The following is a 15713-nucleotide window of genomic DNA, read 5'->3' as shown; positions in this document are numbered from 1 at the left end:
GCCTCCCAAATGCTGGGATTACAAGAGTTTGCCACACGCCTGGCTCAGTAATATTTAAATTTTTATTTAATATTTGTGCATATTTATAAGGTACGATGTGAAATACTGACTCATATATGCACTGGGTAGTGATCAACACAAGAGTAATTAGCACATTCATTACTTTAAATTTTTATTATTTCTTCATAGTGAGAACATTAAAGTCCTCTATTCTATTTTGAAATATATAATACATAATAATTATAGTCACCCTACTGTGCAATAGCAGGCCAGAGTTTATTCTTTTTTGTCTAACTGTAACATCTTATCCAGTGACAAATGTCTTCTACTCTCTTTACTGACCTAACCTGTTTAGTCTTTGTTAACCGCTATTCTACTCTCAACTGCTAAGATAAACCCTTTAGGACTTTACTAATGTATGAGGCAATGTAGTGTTTGTTTTTGTGTGTCTGACTTATTTCATTTAACATAATGTCTTCATGATTCATTCATGTTACTGCAAATGACAGGACTTCACACCTTCTGTGAATAGTTTGCCATGGCACACATATACCATATTTTCTTTATCCATTCTTCTGCTGATGGACATTTAGTTTGATCCCATATTCTGGCTGTTTTGAACAATGTAGCAGTAAATACTTTGAGTGTATATTTCTTTTCACCATATTGGCTTAATTTCCTTTGGATATATACCCATTATAACAATTGAAACAGCCAGTAGCAGAACTATTTTGAAGTTAACAGAGCCAATAGCATCAAAGCAAGAGAAATCCCCCAATGCCTGACAGGGGTTTCCATTCTCATTTCAGAGGTAATCACAGGGAATATATCCTACATAGTCTACTGTCTATAGTATGCCTGCCTACCTGAACTACCAGAAGGACGCCACTCTTGTGAGATCTACAGAGAAAGTGTGTCTCTTAGGCTCCAGCCTTTGTTCAAAATCCATTAATCACAGCCAAAGATGTTTACACTATAAACTCCAATTGGAATTAAACACAACACTACACAAGAAACCAGTATCCTAGAACATGTCATTGAGACAAGGCTCCTAAGAAGACCCTCATATAAAAGTTGAAAGAGATCCATCCTAACAGAAGTATACATTTCAATATGGAAGCACAAGAAACATGAGGAAAACAAGGAATTATGACATCTTCTAAACTACCTCTGAGCTACACCCTCAGTCCTATTTTATTTTTTATTTTGGAACAATGTCTCACTATGTTACTGAGTCTCAGTAAGTTTCTGAGACTGGCCACAAACCTGTGACCCTCCTGTCTGAGAATTCCAAGTACTGGGATTACAAGTATGCACTATCATGGCTGGCTTGATTTTTTTTTTTTTTTGTGGTACTGGGGTTCCTGGAAGCCCTTCTACCTCCGGGATACACTCCCAGACCTATTTTTACATTTTTATTTGGAAACAGGATCTCCTAAGCCAGCACGCGTGGCTGGCTTCAAACCTGCGCAATCCTCCTGTCTCTGCCTCCCAAGTGCGGGGATTACAAGCATGCGCCACCACGCCCGGCAGCTGGCCTGATTTTTAAAAGCTTGATGAAATCCAACAAAATAGTACTAAGTAGTTGAATAAATAAATGAAGACAATGATGGTTATAAATAAGCACTTAGGACTTCCGGGAAGATGGTGATGGAGAAAAGCGGGGCTTACGAGCCCCGCTAACAACCAATCTCTATTACCACAAAATCAGCGCCTTACATAGCCAGAAAACACCATCATCAGAGAAACAAAAAGGTAAATACAAGGGACAGAGAAAAAGAGGGCTGAAAAAACGAGACACAAGAAAGAAATCAGACCGCAGTGCTGCAGCCGGAGCCGTGGCGCGGAGCCGCACGGACGCCATCTTTCCTTCCAGCACCAGGCCCCAGAGAGGAGGGGAACTCAGAACGAAGCTCAGAGCCAGAAAGGAGATACGCCGGCCTCACGGCCGAGGCCGCAGCAGCAGCGCCATACTGCTGGCGGCAATGGCAACTTCACTGGATGGCACCAGACCAACGCACTCAACAGCCACCAGGCTCAAGAGAGGAGCGGCGGAAGTGAGCCGAGGTGAAACGCTGCAGATCAGCCGGGCTGGATTCAGCAGATTTTTCGGCGCAGGGAGCGTCTAAAGCTCCCAGGGGCTGGGCTCAGTGCACCCTGCAGGGACTCAGAGCGGAGCTCAAAAACAGAGAAGAAATACGCCATCCTCACAGCCGAGGGCGTGGCAGCGGTGCCATATTGCCACAGGGGCGGCAGCAGCAGCGAATTTGCCAAGTCCACTACAGCTCCATTGGAGCACTCAACAACAGTGAGTCAAATTGTGGTGCCTAGAGGAGAAATCCCAGCACTGACTCCCAGGGACTTGACCCAGTGGGGGAGTGGCAGTGGCAGAGATATCACACTAGAGTCACAACTCCATGAAAGAGAACGCCCAGCCTGGCACCCCCCATGGTCTAAAGCAGCCTCAATTGACTCCCTGGGTCTGAGACTCTGTGATACAACCCAATAAAGGAGTAGTGGTGACAGAGATACCACAGACTCGAGATCCAGAGCACCTTAAGTGAAGTCGTAGTGACCCAAGGGAAGAACCCAGTGAAGGCACAAACTTCTGAAACCATGGGAAAGAGGAATAACAATGGAGCAATGAATGCCCACAACCCCACAACATCAGAACCCAATAAAACAGACATTCAGAGATTTCTAGAAGATCAAATCAGGAAAATAACTGCAGAAATAATAGAGGTATTTCAAAAAGAATTCAGAGAGAGCCAAAAGGAGATAAAGGATGCAATTAATGAAGTAAAGGCCTCAATTCAAAGAATAAACAACTGATTAGACCACATGGAGAATAGAATCTCGCTCCTAGAAGATGATCACTCCAAAAATGAACACATAGTTTCTAAATTAGAAAAAAAAATCCGACAGCAGGAATCTGACATTGAAGAAATATGGGCCCATTTTAAGAGAGCTAACCTAAGAATAATTGGAATAGAGGAGGGAATAAAAGGTGAAACCAAAGGTATCAACAATCTCTTCAAGGAAGTAATAGCAGAAAATCTTCCAAACATAGAGCAAGAGGTCGATACACAGGTCCAGGAAACTTACAGAACTCCTTTTAGACAGGATCGGAGAAGAGGATCCCCACGCCACATAATTGTCAAAATGACCAATGTGGAAGCCAAGCAGAGAATCTTAAAGGCAACCAAAACAAAGGGCCAAGTGACATTCAGAGGCAAAACAATTAGAATCACTCCAGACTTCCCAAACCAAGTCATGAGAGCCAGAAGGGCTTGGAGTAACATATTCCAAACTCTGAAAGAAAACAACTTCCAGCCAAAAATTTCCTACCCAGCAAAACTTTCTATCAAATTAGATGGAGAAATAAGAAGCTTCCATGACAAACAGAAACTGAAGCAATTTATGTCTTCAAAACCAGCGCTAGAGAAAATACTCAAAGAGATTAACTACAAAGAAGAAACAGGTAACACACACCAGAACCAGAGAAACAAGATTTTCCATCCAACAGACAACTAAAATTAGTTATCTGTGGAGATTCATTATTTATGTTAGTTTTTTACCTATCTCTAAATTGTATTGTTTGCTTTTATTGTTGTTAATTTTTAGGATTTCTAGTTGGAATATGAATATACCTTCAGATATAGCATTTGGAAATATTTTATCCCATTCTATCAGTAACTTTTAACTCTGTTTACATTGTCTTTGGATATACAATTTTTTTAGGGAGTTTGTATACTCTTCTGTTGCCTGTGCCTTTGAAATCATATCCAAGAAATCACTGCCAATTTCAATGTTGTGAGGTTTAATGACCCAGATTTTCTCCTAAAAGTTTATAGTCTTAAGATTTATATTTAGGTCTTTTATCTATTTTGAGTTAATATTTGTATATGGTGTTAGGTAAGGGTAATTTTATTCTTCTTCATGTAATTATTATTTTTCAACAATATTTAGTTAAAAGATTATTATTTCCTCCACCAAATGTCTGTGGAAACCTTGTAAAAAAAACTTGACAATATATGGAAGAATTTATCTCTAGGCTTTTATTTAACTCCAATGGTTTATATATCTGCCTTTATATCAGTACTACACTGTCTCAATTATTTTAGCTTTATAACATTTGAAATCAGAAAAATATACATCTTCTAGCTTTGTTCTTTTTCGAGATCGTTTTGTGTATCTAGAGTCCATATTCCATATTAGGATAGATTTTCTCTGATAAATAAATAAATAAATGTGTGATAGTTTCACCAAAAAAAAAAGAAGAAGAAGAAAATATTCTCTGGTAAGAAAGCAAGCAAAAAGATATATTGAAATGTTATCTTTGAGTCATCAAAAGCTTGGTATCAGACAAATGAAATTGTTATGTGAGATTATCATTGTTAATTTTAGATAAATTTCTATAATACTAGATGTCAACCATTAAGCCAAGCATGGGAAAGATGGATGGGGAGGGAACGGGGTGGGGATTGGGTAGGGGCTAACTGGGCGATATGTGCATGTATGTCTACAAAATTTTTTATACCATTATGATGTATGAATACAGTACACCAATAAGAAATATAAATAAATAAATAAATAAATAAGCACTTAAATAAAGCAAAATTATAAGGACTTTTGCAACTTCGTGAGACTCTGTTTCAAAATAAAGAATAAAATATAGGGCTGAGGGTGCAGCTCAAAGTTATAATGCCCCTAGGTTTCAATCCCCAGTCTCACACACACACAAACACACACACACACACACAGAATGAATGAATGAATGAATAGAACATACAAGATCTCTGGGATACCATTATAAGATCAAATGTACAAATATATACCAGAGTGACAAGAACTACATGCATAAGGCACAGAACTCCTATATGGTGAAATAATAGCAGAAAATATCCCAAATCATGGGAAAGACATGGAACTAAGATACAGGAGGTATTTATAAACCCAAATCGGGGATAGGGATGTAGCTCAGTACCTCAGCAGTTATCTAGCATACATGAGGCCCTGGATTCAATTCTCTATACAGGAAAACAAATAAAAAATGAACCCCAAGTAGACACGATCAGAACAGAACCTCTCCACAACATATTAGAGTTAAATGATCAAAAATGCAGAATAAGCTGGGTGTGGTGGCACATGCTTGTAATCCCCGTGCTTGGGAGGCTGAAGCAGGAGGATTGCACAGGTTAAAAGCCAGCCTCATCTACTTAGTGAGGCTCTCAGCAACTTATTAAGACCCTGTTTCCAAATAAAGTATAAAATAGGTCTGGAAGTATAGCCCAGAGGTAGAAAGCCCCTGGGTTCCACCCCCCAGTACCACCAAAAAGAAAAAATACAGGATAAGTCAGGCATGGTAGCACACGCTTATAATCCTAGTATTTGGGAGGCTGACACAGGAGGGTTGCAGGTTTTCGTCCAGCCTCAGATACTTAGTGAGGCCCTCTGCAACTTAGTGAAACTCTCTCAAAATAAAGAGCAAATATTAGGGATGGGGGTGTAGCTCTGAGATAGAATGTCCCTGGGTTCAATCCCTAGTACCACCAAAAAACACATGGATAAAGAAAAAATATTAATATCTGCAAGAGGGAAGTACCAAGTCACATTTACAGACAAACTAATCAGAATTAGAGATTTTTTAGTAGAAACTCTAAAGGCAAGCAGGGCATGGAATGATGTGTTGCAAGTTCGGAAAGAATGTTTCCAACTAAAATTATCATACCTGGCAAGGTTAACCTTCAGAATCAAAGAAGAAATAAAGACCTTTCAAGATAAGCATAAACTAAAGGAATGCAGGGATATTAGACCAGAATATAATTTAGAATTACAGAACATAATTAAGGCAATACTACATACAAAAGAGAAGAAAAACCTCTAATATGAATAAAAAAAACTAGGGAAGACCTTCTATGTTCATGGATTGAGAAAATCTATATTACTAAAGTAGACATAATATAAGAAATAATCTATAAATTCAATGTAATCAATCCTTAATATATAATAACATTTTTCACAGAACTAGAATCAACAATCTTAATACACATACGAAACACAAAAGATCCTGAACAGCCATAGCAATCTTGAGTATGAAGAACAATAATGGAAGCATCACAGCACCTTATTTTAAAACATACTAAAGTTATCATAATAAAAATACCATGAAATTGTCATAAAAACAGACATAGAGGCCAAGGGAAAGAGATTGAAGACTCAAAAAGAATTCCAAATATCTATGGCCAACTGACTGCCAACAAAGGTGCCAATGATTGTTAATACATTTAAGAAACTATGGCCTGTTCAACAAATGGTGCTGAAAAAAATAGATATCTACAGGTAGAAGACTAAAATCAGACTTTTAACCCTCTATAAAAGTCAACTCAAAATATGTCAAAGGCCACTGGCGTGATGGCACACACTTGTAATCCCAGTGCTTGGGAGGTAGAGACAGGAGGATTGCGCAGGTTCGAAGCCAGTCTCACTGGTTTAAGCGACCCTGTTTCCAAATAAAAATATAAAAATACCTAAATATAAATCTTAAGACTATAAACTTTTAGGAGAAAATCTGGGTCATAAAACCTCACAACATTGAAATTGGCAGTGATTTCTTGGTTATGATTTCAATGGCACAGGCTACAGAAGAATATACAAACTCCCTAAAAAATAAAAAAAAATATTGTATATCCAAAGACAATGTAAACAGAGTTAACAGTTGCTAATAGAATGGGATAAAATATTTCCAAATGCTATATCTGAAGGTATATTAATATTCCAACTAGAAATCCTAAAAATTAACAACAATAAAGGCAAACAATACCATTTAGAGATAGGTAAAAGACTAACATAAATAATGAATCTCCACAGATAACCAATCTTAGTTGTCTGTTGGATGGAAAATCTTGTTTCTCTAGTTCTATTTAGGTCTTTTATCTATTTTGAGTTAATATTTGTATATGGGATTAGGTAAAGGTCCAATTTTATTCTTTTCCATGTAATTATTATTTTTCAACAATATTTAGTTAAAAGATTATTATTTCCACCACCAAATGTTCGAGGAAACCTTGTCAAAAATAACTTGATAATATAGTGAAGAATTTAGCTCTAGGCTTTTATTTAACTCCAATGGTTTATATATCTGCCTTTAGAATAGTACTACACTGTTTCAACTATTGTAGCTTTATATGGTTTGAAATCAGAAAATATATATCTTCTAGCTTTGTTCTTTTTCAAGATCGTTTTGGGTACCTAGAGTCCATATTCCATATTAGGATAGATTTTTTTTTCTGAAAAATAAATATATAAATATATGATAGTTTCACCTAAAAAATAGAAAAAAATATTCTCTGGTAAGAAAGAAAGCAAAAAGAAATATTGAAAAGTTATCTTTAAGTCATCAAAAGCTTGGTGTCAGAAAACTGAAACTGTTATGTGAGATTATCATTTTTAATTTTGGATAAATTGCTTTAATACTAGATGTCAACCACTAAGCTAAGCATGGGAGGGAGGGATAGGGAGAGAATGGAGTGGGGATTGGGTGGGGGCTGACTGGGCATTGTGTGCATGTATGTCTACAAAAGTATGTATCCCACTATGATGTATGAATACAGTGCACCAATAAAATAAAATATATATATATATATATATATATATATATATATATATATATATATATATATAGGTCTGGGAGTGTAGCCTGGAGGTAGAAGGGCTTCCAGGAACCCCAGTACCACCAAAAAAAATATGTCAAAAGCCTTAATGTAAAACCTGAAACACATATAATGCACCAATAAAATTTAAACAATAAAATAAAATAAAACCTGAAACATTGAAGCCATTAGAAGAAAATATAGAGAAAATACCCTAAGATATTGGCACATGCAATTATTTCCTGGATAGAACTCCAACAGCTAAGGAAATAAAGTCAAGAATAGACAAATGGGATTACAACAAATTAAAAAGCTTCTGGATTACAACAAATTAAAAAGCTTCTACTCAAGCCAGGAGTGGTGGCACACACGATTCGCAGACAGCCTAAGTTACTTAGGCTCTTTGCAACACATTGAGACCTGGTTTCAGAATAAAGAATAAAAACTATGGCAGGACGTATAGCTCGGAGGTCAAATGCCCCTGGCTTCCATCCCCAAACCTGCAAAAAAAAAAAGAGCTTCTACTCAACAAATGAAATAAACAGCAGAGTTTAAGAGACAACCTACAAAATAAGAGAAAATCTTGTCTGCTATTCATCGGACAGATGATTAATATCCATAATATATAATGAACTAAAATTTTAACAATGATCTAAACAGACATTTCTCAAAAAAGTATAAATGGCCAATAAATATATAAAAATGCCTGACAGCTTTAGCCATTAAGCAAATGCAAATAAAAAACACACTAAGTCTAGGCATCACAGAGCATGCCTGTTATTCCAAGGACTTGAGAGGCTGAGGCAGGAGGATCAAAGGTTTGAGGCCAGTTCACAGTAACTTAAAATAAATATACTAAGATTTCATCTCACTCAAACCAGAATAGCTATTATATTTTTTAAATCCAAATAAAGAAATCTTGGTAAGGATGTGGAAGAAATGGAACCCTTATATAATATTGGTCAGAATATAAATGTGTACATGAGACTTTAGAAGAAGACAGTATAGAGATTCCTCAAGAAATTGAAAATAGAACTATCTTATGATCCAGCTATCCCACTTGGGTATAAATCAGCATATAAAAAAATACTTAAGCCCAGTGTGATGGCACATCCTTGTAATCCCAGTACTTAAGAGGCTGAGACAGGAGAATCCTGATTCACTGCCAGCCTCAGCTACTTACTGAGGCCCTCTGCAACTTAATAAGACCCTGTTTCGAAATCAAGGGCTGGGGGTATAGCTTGGAGGTAGAATGCCCCTGGGTTAGATCCCTAGCTCCTGAAAGAAAGAAAGAAAGAAAGAAAGAAAGAAAGAAAGAAAGAAAGAAAGAAAGAAAGGCAGGCGGGTGGACAGACTGACTTGCATATCCATATGTGTTATAGCATTGTTCATAATAGCTAAGATATAATTAGCATAAGTACCCATTAAAAGATGAAAGGATGAAGAAAATAAGGAACACACACAAAATGGAATATTATTCAGTCATAAAGAATAAAATTAGCCGGGAGTGATGGTGCATGCTTGTAATCCCAGTATTTGAGAGGCTAAGACTGGAGTATTGCAGTTCATGGTCAGTCTCAGCTACTTAGTGAGACCCTGTTTCAAAATAAAGAATAAAAAATAGGGCAGGGGATGTAGCTCAGGGGTAGAATGCCCCTGGGTTCCATCCCAAGACCCACCAAAAAATAAATAAATAAAATTATATAATTTACAAGAAAATGGATGAAACTGGAAGACAACATATTAAGTATAATAAGCCATACACAAAAAGACAGTGCGTGCTATCTCTCACATATGAAATGTACAAAAAACTTACTTGAACATTGACTTGAATGAAGAAGGGAATGTGGGAGGGGCTAGGAATAAAAGGTAGGTAGACATGGTCCAGGCCCAATAAATGTATGTATATAAATGTCAAAATGAAATGCACTAATTTGTCTTAGTTTTTTTGTATGTTTTTGTATGGTACTGGAGGTTGAACCCAGGGGTATTCTACCTCGAAGCTACATCTTCAGCCCTGTTTTTAATTTTTTTTTGAAACAGGGTCTCACTAAGTTAATGAGTGCCTCACTATGTTGCTGAGGTTAGTCTTGAACTTATAACCTTCCTGTCTCAGCCTCCCAAGTACTGATATTTATAGGTGTATGCTAACAAGCCCAGCCCAAAACCTATGAATTGGTACAATTGAGTTTATAATAAAACATTTAAAAATGAGTCACAGCTGGGCATGGTAGCACACACTTGTAATCCCAGCATTTGAGACGCTGAGATTGGAGGATCACAGGTTCATGGCCACCCTCAGCTACTGAGCAAGGCCCTTTGCAATTCAGTGAAACCCTGTTTCAAAATAAAAAATAAAAAAGATTCACAATGCCAAATATTCTCTAAAAAAGAAAAATATAGTATTTCTCTAAAAAATTTCAGATTTTCTTCCTTTTTCCTAGGAAAATATATAATTGTCTTATAGTTGACATGATAGCATTTATACCCTGCTCTCATATTAAAAATTCTTCTAAAATATAATTTTAATGACTATATTATAATATGATATCTATGATATCATAAGAGCAAGTCATATTGTAATCACTATGGGACATTTAGGCTTATTTCCAATTTTTCACTACTGTAAATAATGCGGTGATGTATACAAACACCCTACACAAATTTCTATGCCTATTCTCTTTCCTAGGGATACATACCTAGAAGTGGAATGACTAAACCACTCTGACACATTGCCAAATTCACTGCTTGAAAAGGTGTGCCCACTGACTAGACTAGCCTTGCTATTTGGATCAGATTCCTCAGGAGAGTTTCCATTGTTCTGCTAATTCTTACAAGAAAGAAGGGGAAGGATATGGGTGGGAACAATGAAGAAGGAGGAGCTGAAGCCCCACTAGCATGGCAATCCTCTTCATCAATCAGTTGGAATCAGTGCTGTATCAAATAAGCCTTTTATTTTCCTAGGGAGACAAGCCACACAGAAGGGAGAGTGGATAGTGACAAACTCTCTGTTCCAAAGTGCAATGAACCAACAGAGTCAACAAAATCATTGCAGCAAAAGTTCTTTTATGTGTTTATTGGACTCCAAACAGATCGGCAGCTTCTTGTTTATGTCATGACTTCTGAAGAAGTCAATGCTAAATGCAGAGGACCATAGTAAAAAAAAAAAAAAAAAAAAGTATTTTGGGCTCCACAGAAGCAACCTATGAAAGAGCCAATGCTGATCCACAATTGGTCACACTTCAGACAACAACTCGAAAGGCAGAAAACCTTTGTCAATAGAGAAATGTGTGTGTTTTGTCTGGGCTCTTGATTTGATTATAGTAAGCTGGCAGTGGCTCATTCTCGTCAAGTTTCACAGAGAGATTATAAAAGAGCAAAAAAAAAAAAAATACTGGTTTTTTTTAGTCTCTTTCACATGGAAGGAAAAGAAAATAGAATTGTAAAGGAAAAGAGTAGCAGTGCTTTGGAACTAAATTAAAGACCATTAGCATGATCTAGAGGGAAAAGTGAGTTTGCAGATAAAGGCCGGACAATCTCATAGCTTTCTCTGTACTTCTTTGACGACTAAGCCTGTGAAATGTTGCCCCCTGCACTACAGAAGAGCTTTTAAAAAGCAACAGATTTAAAAGTCTTAATGAACAAAAACCTAAGGCAAGAATTAAAAAAAAATCGATCCAAGTTTTGCTATATATTTCTATGACACACTTTGAGGGCATTTTAGACAATTCTCAACCCAGGCAGCCATCAGCAATTATAACTATGCTGAGGATAATAATAAATCCAAGTAGTTAAGAAATAGATAAGGTCAGGGGTCAGGAAAATTCCAGAAATTTCAACTTAGCTGATGGCTGTTCAGCTTAGTTGGATGTATTTATCTTTTAAGGTGAGTGAACAGCTAGCTTCCACTGAGGTCATAACTTTCACGGGCCCCGGAATTCAAATGCCTTTGACTTACTGAGCCTCAACACTGGTTTGCCTACCAGCTTAATGAAGTAATGGCCAATATGAACTACAGAAAATATTTACTTACAGTTTAAAGTACAGACATGCCTAAGTCTGAGAGTGCTCAGTTCTCTTCTGTGAAACTATAGGAAAGGGGGTGGGGGGCTGAGAGCTTAAGAGAAGAGCAGCCACTCTAGTTTACACAGCCCTTGTAGATAGATGGGACAGACAATTATTTCCTTTATGTGTGTTTTAAGCTAATTCAGAAAATTTCGACCCTTATTCAAGTTAACAAGCTGCAGGGGCTCATAGGAGGGTTTTCAAAGACCTAGTGAGAGTAGCTGAGGGTTAAGAAATGATAAGGGGAAAATAGAGGGCACCATACAGATGGCTAATTAACATCTTGTAAGACCTTTCACTAAAGCAGCTGGTCTAGTCACATGTTTAAACGATTGACAGAATTTTTAGAATTGAAAGGGTTTTTAGAAGAGCATCCAGCTCAACCCCCTCATTTTATGGATGGGAAAACTGAGACCAAGTTAATTGCCCTAGGTCACGGAGGGTTCATTGTAGAACCTGGCTGACAATTCATTGTGTTCTGTCTCTAATCCCAAATTGCTAAATTTGCTCCCCAAATGACAAATTAAAAGAGGTTTCACAGTAGACTAGCAGCAGACAACATCTCTATTTCCTTAAGATGTATTTTGACGTGCAAAATAGGAAAGAGTTTGATGTATGGAGTTGCTCAGCAATAATATTTCTTCAAAGTTGTTACATCATTTTTAATATATAATTCAGAAACATATTTAACATAGCAGCTGTAATCATCTTACTTGAGTTTTTTATTTAACTATGCTGCTTTTAAGTCTCATAAATTGCCAGAAATTTTGGAGTAGGACTTTATGCTGTGATCCTAAAACATGGAATATGCCTCATTTCTACTATTTTTATTCCATTTGCCAAGCAATTCTTCCTAACTCTCCTGAACAGAGTATCTGATTAGCATATTCATGAGATAACTGATTCAGCTTTGTTAATTTGAAGGTCTACTACAAAAAGAATTCCCAGAACTGGCCAAGAGGGGGAGCAGCTAGCTCTGTCACTATCATACTGGGATTCCTTGTCTCTATCCTTAAAAAAAAATAAAAGCCGGGCATGGTGGCGCACGCTTGTAATCCTTGCACTTGGAGTCAGAGACAGGAGGATTACACAGATTCGAAGCCACCCTCCCTGGCTTAAGAGACCCTGTTTTCAAATAAAAAGTATAAAAAATAGGTCTGGGAGTGTAGCCCGGAGGCAGAAGGGTTTCCAGGAATCCCAGTACCACCAAAGAAAGAAACCCCTACAAATTGGAATCATAGGAGTGGTGATATAAAACCATGGAGAGTGATAGGGGAAAAGAATAGCTAAATCAGCAGACCCATAAGAATGCCTGCAAGCTTCATTTCAGAAAGACAACAAGAAATGAGATGATCTAGAGAAGGTGGCCTTGGAACATGGAAACACCTTTATCTCCAGTATGTCATGGTGCCAGCAGGCATATCATTTCTAAAGAGCAGGATCTGTGTTTCCTTCTGGATTCCATTACAAAGCCCGCAAGTAGTATTGGGGGGGGGTACTGGAGTTTGAACCCAGAGACATTCTATACCTAAGCTATATACCCTAGTCCTATTTTATTTTTTATTTCAAAACAGGGTTTCAAGCCAGGCGTGGTGGCACACACTTGTAATCCCAGCATTTGGGAGGCTGAGACAAGAGGATTGTGGTTTAAGGACAGCCTCAGCTACTACTTTAGTGAGGCCTTTTTGAGACTCTGTTTCAAAATAAGAATAAAATTTTGGAATTTTTTCCTGCACTCTCTAATAAGATTCTCACAGCCTATTATTACTACCAAGCATTTAAAATATGCTAGTCCAAGATAACATGCATTGTAGGTAGAAAATCCATCCTAAAATGTAGTTCATTAACAAGATAAAAATATGTCCGATATCTCACAAAAATTTTTATATTTAAAACATGTTAAAGTGACACTAAAAATTATTAAAGTAAATAAAGTATATCAATAAAATTTTAAAAAGTAGGAAAAAACAAAAATAGGGCTAAGGGTGTAGCTCGGAGGTATGATGCCCCTGGGTTTCATCCCAAGTACCACAAAAAACAAAAACAAAAACAGAGTTTCACTAGGTTGCCAAGTCTTGCTAAATTGTGTAGGCTGGCCTCGAACCTACAATCATCCTGTTTCAACCGCAAATTACTGGGATTATTAGGAGTGTGCCACTATGCCTGACCCCCAGGTAGTAATTTTTAAATTTCAAAGTTTCAAAGATTACCATCTAATTATCTAAGTTTTCTCCCAGAAGTAAAAGAAAATGCTTAGGTTATTATCTTGAATGAGAAGTGTCTAGTCAAGGGAATACTGTTTTTCAACAATGATTATAATAATGATAATGATACGGTGATCAAGAGAAACAGAATTGGACTAATAATGCATTTTGCCAAGAACACCCATATTCACTTGGTATTAACATATTGCTAAATACTCTTTTACAGATACAACATAAGTGTTGAGAGGTTGGAGTAATAAGGAGGCTATATCTATATAATATATATAAATGTATTCTCATCCACCCAGATAAAGGAAATGATATTAAGGAAAAAAGCATTTCTACACATATGGTGTTTGAAGAAATGGGTAGGATCACTGGTACACAGTAAAATGTATAGTTAGTGTTTGAGTTCAATTACATTATAAATTAAATATGCTGTATGGTCTAGTCTGGAAACTTAACACTTATTAAATCAGTTATAAGTTTCAAATAACAAAGCTCAAAGCCAGCATTTGAAATACAACTTGTTCTATATCTGGGAACTGCATTATCCACTATATCGAATCTAATTTAGTCTAACTTCTCACTATGGTAACGAGCCCTTTGCAGAAATACTCAAAGACATTTCACATGTAGAAAATTTGCCTTATATTTCTTCGGCACACATAATGTCAAGAAAAGCATGCTTCAAAGGTAATATGTAATTAGAATGGCCTTTAAAACCAGCACAAAGGAAATAATTCTTATTAAAATGAAATCTACTTTGCAACAATCATCGTACTAAATGAACAGCACCAGAGAAAAGAATCCTGAGGGGTACCTGTGATGCTCCAGATCAGACTGAAGTACCTCTTACTTTGCTATTTCTTCACTATTAAAGGAAAGTAATACATGTGAGAAGCCATGACTAGTTAATGGGATTACAATGGGCTCTGTTGTAGCATTCATGGAAAGACTGTGATAAACTCCAGGTAAGAACAAGACTGGAGAAGAAGCCCAGCTTAATGAAGATGATACTATAGTAGCTATTTGTAGGTTGCTACAGCGTGAACACCCAACAGCTGAGGTTTAATGCTGTCTATGTTCTGCATAACTTCTAGAAATTCAGGTTCTCTGAGGATCCCTTTTCAAAGTTATTTACACATCCAGCATCTACAGCATCTCTATGGCTATTTTGAAGTGTTGAAGAAATGGATAGAGTCACTGGTACATAAAAAAAATGTATAGACAGTATTTGAGTTCAATTACATTATAAATATGTTGTCATGGTCTAACCTGGAAACTCATTAATAACAAGAAGACATGTAAAAACTTAACTAACACTTATTAAATCAGTCATAAGTTTAAAATGAAAGCATTTAAATTAAATCAATATATTTATAGTTTCTTCTGAGTATATTTTCACACTGCTTATTATACAGATTCCAGTGCATTCAAAAGGATTCAAGCAATAAAGTTGTGGGGCTTACATGCCCCTGACAGCCAACAAGAAGAACATGTTGGAAGAAAACAATCACTGAGGGGACAGGGAAGCTCTGAAGAGGCAGCCATATAAATTCAGCTGTCAGCTCTTAAATGTGACTTGAATAACATACCATCAAACTTCTTATAACGGGAAGCAAAGACAGCTTGCAGATGATTGCACTGTTCACTGACCACACTTTTGAAATCATCTTTACTTTGCAGACTGTACTTCTCCTCCATTTCTTGAGAGCAGCAGGTATAACCCTGGGGACAGATCTTCAAATGATCACCTGGAAGATAAAAAGTAGTACAGTCAATTTCTTTC

At 36.8% G+C, this 15713-nt stretch overlaps 1 protein-coding gene across 1 annotated transcript in view; it reads right to left on the bottom strand.

Moving 5' to 3' along the window:
- Nucleotides 1-15713, bottom strand: part of GPC4 (glypican 4) — a gene marked incomplete at both ends in the record, with an annotated part of 122350 nt that overhangs the window by 29686 nt on the left and 76951 nt on the right. The window contains one exon of the mRNA XM_080719273.1: nucleotides 15520-15678. Within this exon, the coding sequence (XP_080575399.1) occupies nucleotides 15520-15678 (159 nt within the window). The remainder of the gene's footprint in view (nucleotides 1-15519; nucleotides 15679-15713) is intronic.

The sequence above is a fragment of the Muscardinus avellanarius genome, assembly GCF_963383645.1.
Source record: "Muscardinus avellanarius genome assembly, chromosome: X".
NCBI lineage: Eukaryota > Metazoa > Chordata > Mammalia > Rodentia > Gliridae > Muscardinus > Muscardinus avellanarius.
The sequence above is the reverse complement of the archived record's forward strand: the minus strand, read 5'-3'. Positions and strand labels throughout refer to the sequence as shown.